Genomic DNA, 5,235 nt, shown 5'->3' on the forward strand with positions numbered 1-5,235 from the left:
GGATTTTGAGAGAAGAGCACGGGGAAGATTTGAAGGATTTTAGATGGACACGAATGGGTGGCAGGGGAAGGGGGTTTTCACTCGATAAAAATTACTTTGAGCGTGTGTAGAGAATTACTGCTGTGGCCCTAGAGGGGGAGCTGGGAGCCAGTTTGCAGGCCCCTGGGAAGGTGCAGGTGACACTGGTCGGTGTGGCAGGGGTGCACGTGGAGAGAGTTCCCCGAGGGGCTCAGGAGGGAGACTGGCTTCACTGGACATGACGGTGCTGGAGAAGGAAGAGTCAGGATGCTCTTCAAGGAGCAGTGGAGAAGGGAGACAGAATTTATTGAGATGGGAAACAGACAAGTAGAGTTGGCCATGTTGGGTGGATGGTAGGATATAGGGGAAGGAGGTCTAGGCTCTATTAGTGGCAGAGACCTAGAGCAAAGGCACTTTAAAAGGTTTTGAATTTTCTCCCTGGGTTCAAGGGCAGGGCTCAGTGGGGCCTCAAGAAGGGAGCCTCTCCTTAAATCCTAGCTTGAGGGACTCCTGAGCTAAAGCTGGCCTGTCCAAGATATTCTTGCTCTCATCATTCCATGTGTTTTATTAAAGTTTAATCACAGTTTTATCTATCTGCTTGTCTGCGCGTTTATTTTGCGGGAGCTGATGATCTTCCCCGCCAGATTGAGGGCTCCCTACGAGCAGAGGCCACTGTTTGCTTCACTCTGCTATCCTTGGGGCTCAGTGGGGTTCAGGCCCAGAGCAAGTGCTTCATACGTGTTTGCTGGGTCATGAAATCTGCTGCCTGGTTCCCCAGAGTGCCCGCCACTACTGTGAACACATCGAACATGCCAGTCGGTACCTAGGGATTCATTTCATTCCCAAAGGCTCCTTTGCCACAAGAAAAAAGGGGTGTCTGCTTTTCTTTTTGTAGGAAAATTGACTGGATAGGGACTCAGAGAATGGGCGCGAGTTAGAGAGGGGCATTGGGCTTAGAGCCAGAGCATTGCCCAGTGGACGGCAGTAAGCAGGTGCTGACCAGTCTGGCTGTGACCCCGCCCTCCAGCCTCTCCTGGGCAGAGATGTCCATAAGCAAGACTGACATGAATGGCCGGCTGACTGGCAGGCCTCTGCGATTTGTCCGGAAATGGATGTTTTAACACGGATAAAAGGTATAAAGGGTCTAGAAAATGCATAAGTAGAGTTTTTGTGTTTTGTTTTTGTTTTGCTGTTTCCATCTCCCTTTAGAAAATCGTTGGACAAATCATTTCATGGAGCAAATATGAACCGAGCCAAAAACTTAACCCGCTATCTTTGAGGCCTCTCCTTAGGGTCTGTCACTCTTCAAAGTCAACCCCAAGACCCTGGGTCCCTAAGCAAGGCATCAAGTCCATTCCTCCCTCCAGCTTTTGTTTCTTAACTTTCTTATGGGAATCTGATTCCTTCCAGAGGGAAATGGCATCATCGTGTGCTGTGTGTGATGTGAGGGACCCTGGTTCAGGGCCACCCAAACCTAACAGGTCCCTACTGTGCTGTCAAAATGCTGGCAATGTCCACCATTTATCTTTGGGAAGTGGAACTCTCTGGAAAGCTCCATCTTTGCTTGTAGGCACGTTTGGGTAGCATAATCGCATGAAATATTTCTCCACCCAAGAAGAGGATCCCAAAGAAACTGGAAGAAACAAAACAGTTAAATTTCAACAGTATAAGAATGGGGATGGGGAGCTCAGCTTGGCTTCAGCCTGAGGTCAGCGCCACAGGATGTGGACGACACCCCCGCCCCCGGCTTTCTCCTGTAGGTCAAGTTTGAGCAGGGCCCTCTCTACTTTTCCAGGCCGGCATCTGCCTGTGGGAGGAAGTGTGTGCTGCAGGCCGCTCTTGCTGCCTGTGGTGAGCCTGACTTTGGAACGTGAGGCATGGACCTGTCCCCAAGAGTTTGCACGGCCTCTGCCTTTCTTTTTGATGCTGCTAACCTTACCCGAGCAGTGGTGGACCTTCTTGATCTAACAGGTAAATAAAAAGGAGACACAGAAGAGAGATGCTTGAACTTTATGGAGGGGAGCCAGGCCGGGCTGGTGGGGAGGGAGAGGGGGGAGCCTCTGGCGAGCGGCAGGGGCTTTGGCATTTGGAGGTCTTCAGCTTCCAGATCTAAGCACACTGTGGGCTCTTTATAATTTTTTCCTGAAACAAACAGACAAAAAAAATTAAAAAAAAAAAAAACCAACAAACCCTGCAAAACAATAGCGAACAAACCTCAAAGCTAAACAATACACAGAAACTTCAATATCAACTAAGAGATTCAGTTTCTCTAGGAGGAGCTCACATCGAAAGGGCTTTGATTATTTCTCAGAAGCCTCTTAGCAAGAAGTGAGATGACTGCGTTTGCTTCCGTGGGGACATTTGCGTGGTGACTTTCCTTTCTGGATGAGAAAAGGGTCCGAAAAATGGGCCGACCACGCAGTCGAGCTGGACGGACTTGGGGAACCTGCCGCCCAGCGGCGTGAGGAGAGACGCCACGTACCATGAGCCTCATGATGCTGTCCTTCTTGTTCTCGGGGATCGAGTCTACCAGCTTCTTCAGCCCGTTCGTTGCAACTTTCATGTCTGCATCGGGGCTGAAAACGTCAACCGCAGTCTCATAACTCGAAGGTGTGCCCACGATGAGGGTTTTAACGACATCGAGAAAGCTCGAGCAGATCTCTGCAGAAGCTGGAGCACAGAACAGAGAAAGCACGTGTGCCTAGGCCCTTTTCCAAGCTGGCCAGCCCCGTGGCTGGGCCTGCCCCAGATGCAAAGAGCCAGACCTGTCAGCAAGAGATAGCAGCCTTTTCATCGATAGGATAGACTGTGAAATCTGGTGTTGCGCCAAGCCGTTGGCTTGTTGGTGCTTTGCGGATACTTCCTGGGTTGCAGCCAGATTTTGGTGGCTTGCCTGAGCCTTCCTTGCGCTTCCTGGGTTGGGGTGGGGCAAAATGCCACTTGTTCTTTCTGTTAGGGTTCTGAGCAGAGTACTGATAACAGAAGCAGCTGATCTGATTTTTGATGCAGTGTGGGGGCTGGAAGAGGCCATTGGTTAGTGATGGTCTGAGCCACTTGTCATGGGGGGGCGGCTGGCAGAGTCAGGCTTTGGCAGGAAGCACCACTTGTACCAGCCAAGACAGAGCCCTCGATCCCGGCTGGAAGAGGCGTGAGCGCCGGGTCTGTGGCACACTCACCTGCAGACAGACATGCTTCTTGCGTCTATTCCTTGCCCTGCTGTGTTCCCTTCACCTGGAGCTCGCCCCAGGTTGTGTTCCTGCCCCCAGGAACACAGAGGTGTGTGTGTGTGTGTGTGTGTGTGTGTGTGTGTGTGTGTGTGGTGTGGGAGGAGTCATTTTCTACTTCCTGCGTGCCTCACCTTCCCAAAGAGTCTCAAATCCCCATCTTTGAATTCTCTGCCTCATTGTGCAAATTGGGCTTTTCTGCCTGGACTGCAGGCCCCACCCAAAGTGACCAGTCCAAGTGAAACTGTCTCCAGAACTTAGATTCCCTGCTTGGCAGCTAACTGCATCATCGGGCCAGTTACTGTATCCTTCTGTAGTTGAGTTTTCTCATCTGTAAAACGGGGGATAGCACCCCACTTCACAGGGTTGTCGTAAGAATGAAAGAGAGAATATGTAATAGGGTTTCAGAACAGCGAGGTAAGGGCTTTAACTAAACATTAGCCATCTCGTTGTTGTTAGATGCGCACACTCCAACACGCGAACGCATCCTGGATCCACCTCTCAACAGAGTCCAGCCCTGTCTTACTGAGCAGTCCCATCTACACGCAGCGCTGAGGTCTTCTAGTTCATGTACATTTCAGTCCTAAATGTTATTTCTCCTTTAAAACAAAGGTCCCTACACAAATAGTTGTTCCCACGTGCTCTCGGTTTGGGTTTTCTAACTCCCCCGTCACCCTCCAGGGTCATAAAACTTATCTCTGTGGGTATTATGAAATTTTCAAAGTGAATTCATTAGAATTCGTTCAAAAACTTTTGTTTGTTTATTAAAAGGAGTAGAAGAGGCTGATACAGATTGAAAAATAGTTAGGAATGTAAAAAGTTCCCAAGAGATCAGTGGGCTCATAGGGAGGTGTCATCTACCTTCCTCCTCTCTCTCGTCTCTCTCTCTCTGTCTCTCTCTCTCTCTGTCTCTGTTTAGAAAGTTCCCAAGAGATCAGTGGGCTCGAAGGGAGGTGTCATCCACCTTCCTCCTCTCTCTGTCTCTCTGTCTCTCTCTCTCTCGTCTCTCTCTCTCTGTCTCTGTCTCTCTGTCTGTCTGTCTCCGTCTGTCTGTCTGTTTGTCTCTCCCTCACCCCGCTTCCCTCCTTCCCTCTTAGTGACATCTGCAACGGTTCAGAGACTCCTAATCCTTGTGCAGAGGACAAAAATGTTTAGAAAACCCCACTCTGGGTTGGCAGTTTCCCAAAAGGAAGATCCCTTTCTAGAATATTCCTCTCTGCCCAGAAAGGGAGAGCTTGCCTTGGGTTGCGTTTCTCTTGGAGACATGAGGTTCTGCAGTTGCTTCCAGCCCCTTTAGCTGCCAGAGTCGGGCGGAGACCCCAAACCTGGAGGCTTGGCACCTTGGGGTCTGTCTAAGACTGGGCTTGGGGAGCTGGTTATTCGTCTTCTGTCGGCTGCTCACCGCCGACACGCGTTTATGTGGGTCCCCTCTATCCCTCCCTCCCATCTATTTCATCCCCTGGAATTCTGAGGGTGTTGGATATCGGAGATGGGTTTTTTTTTTTTTCCAAGTTTCCCCACAGCCTCAGGGGTCTCCTGGCTTCCTGACCAGGCATCAGCATCTATGCAGAGGGCACAAACAGCTGCCCCTCTCCTAAGCAAGAAGTGGGTGGCAGGGCGAGTCCCCGAGCCTGGCCTGGAGGAGGGGCACTCACCAGGGCTGCAGCAGAGAGCCAGGGTGACCAGGGCGAGGGCGATAGCCGGTTTCATGATGGCAGCAGGCTGGTGAGTTGAGTGAGGCTCTGGCCCTGGTGTGGTTTCGTGGTCTTGTGTGAGATGTGCCCATCAAGTGCCCATTGAGTGCCTTTTTATAGGATCCAGGCTATCCCCAGAGGGAGGGGGTGGGAAAGGTCGCCACTTACAGCACCACATTATTTACTTGGGCATCAGCTTGGTGGAAAAAGCAAATATTCTCTTTTCCCAGCCCAGTTTCTATTCCCACGGAAACTGAGCCCACACAATGGGCCACTTGGGTGGGAGGGAGAGCCAGGTA

The 5,235-nt window shown here is 50.9% G+C and overlaps 1 protein-coding gene across 1 annotated transcript; it reads right to left on the bottom strand.

The window, feature by feature from the left end:
• Nucleotides 1-2,022: 2,022 nt before the first annotated feature.
• SCGB1A1 (secretoglobin family 1A member 1) lies at nucleotides 2,023-5,020 on the bottom strand. The gene is made up of 3 exons (XM_006911215.3): nucleotides 4,898-5,020; nucleotides 2,501-2,688; nucleotides 2,023-2,160 (listed from the first exon to the last, which is right to left on the bottom strand). Exons 1-3 carry the CDS (start codon nucleotides 4,950-4,952, stop codon nucleotides 2,128-2,130), a joined length of 276 nt encoding a protein of 91 aa, XP_006911277.1. The 5' UTR covers nucleotides 4,953-5,020; the 3' UTR covers nucleotides 2,023-2,127.
• Nucleotides 5,021-5,235: the final 215 nt, after the last annotated feature.

Source organism: Pteropus alecto, unplaced genomic scaffold, assembly GCF_000325575.1.
Source record: "Pteropus alecto unplaced genomic scaffold, ASM32557v1 scaffold43, whole genome shotgun sequence".
Lineage (NCBI taxonomy): Eukaryota > Metazoa > Chordata > Mammalia > Chiroptera > Pteropodidae > Pteropus > Pteropus alecto.

Excerpts from the sequence above, each read along its gene's own strand:
- SCGB1A1 (XM_006911215.3), bottom strand. The coding sequence starts at position 4,952 with ATGAAACCGGCTATCGCCCTCGCCCTGGTCACCCTGGCTCTCTGCTGC. Across the intron at positions 2,689-4,897 it reads GGCTCTCTGCTGCAGCCCTG|CTTCTGCAGAGATCTGCTCG; the intron begins GTGAGTGCCCCT and ends TCTGTGCTCCAG. Across the intron at positions 2,161-2,500 it reads ACAGCATCATGAGGCTCATG|GAAAAAATTATAAAGAGCCC; the intron begins GTACGTGGCGTC and ends TGTTTGTTTCAG.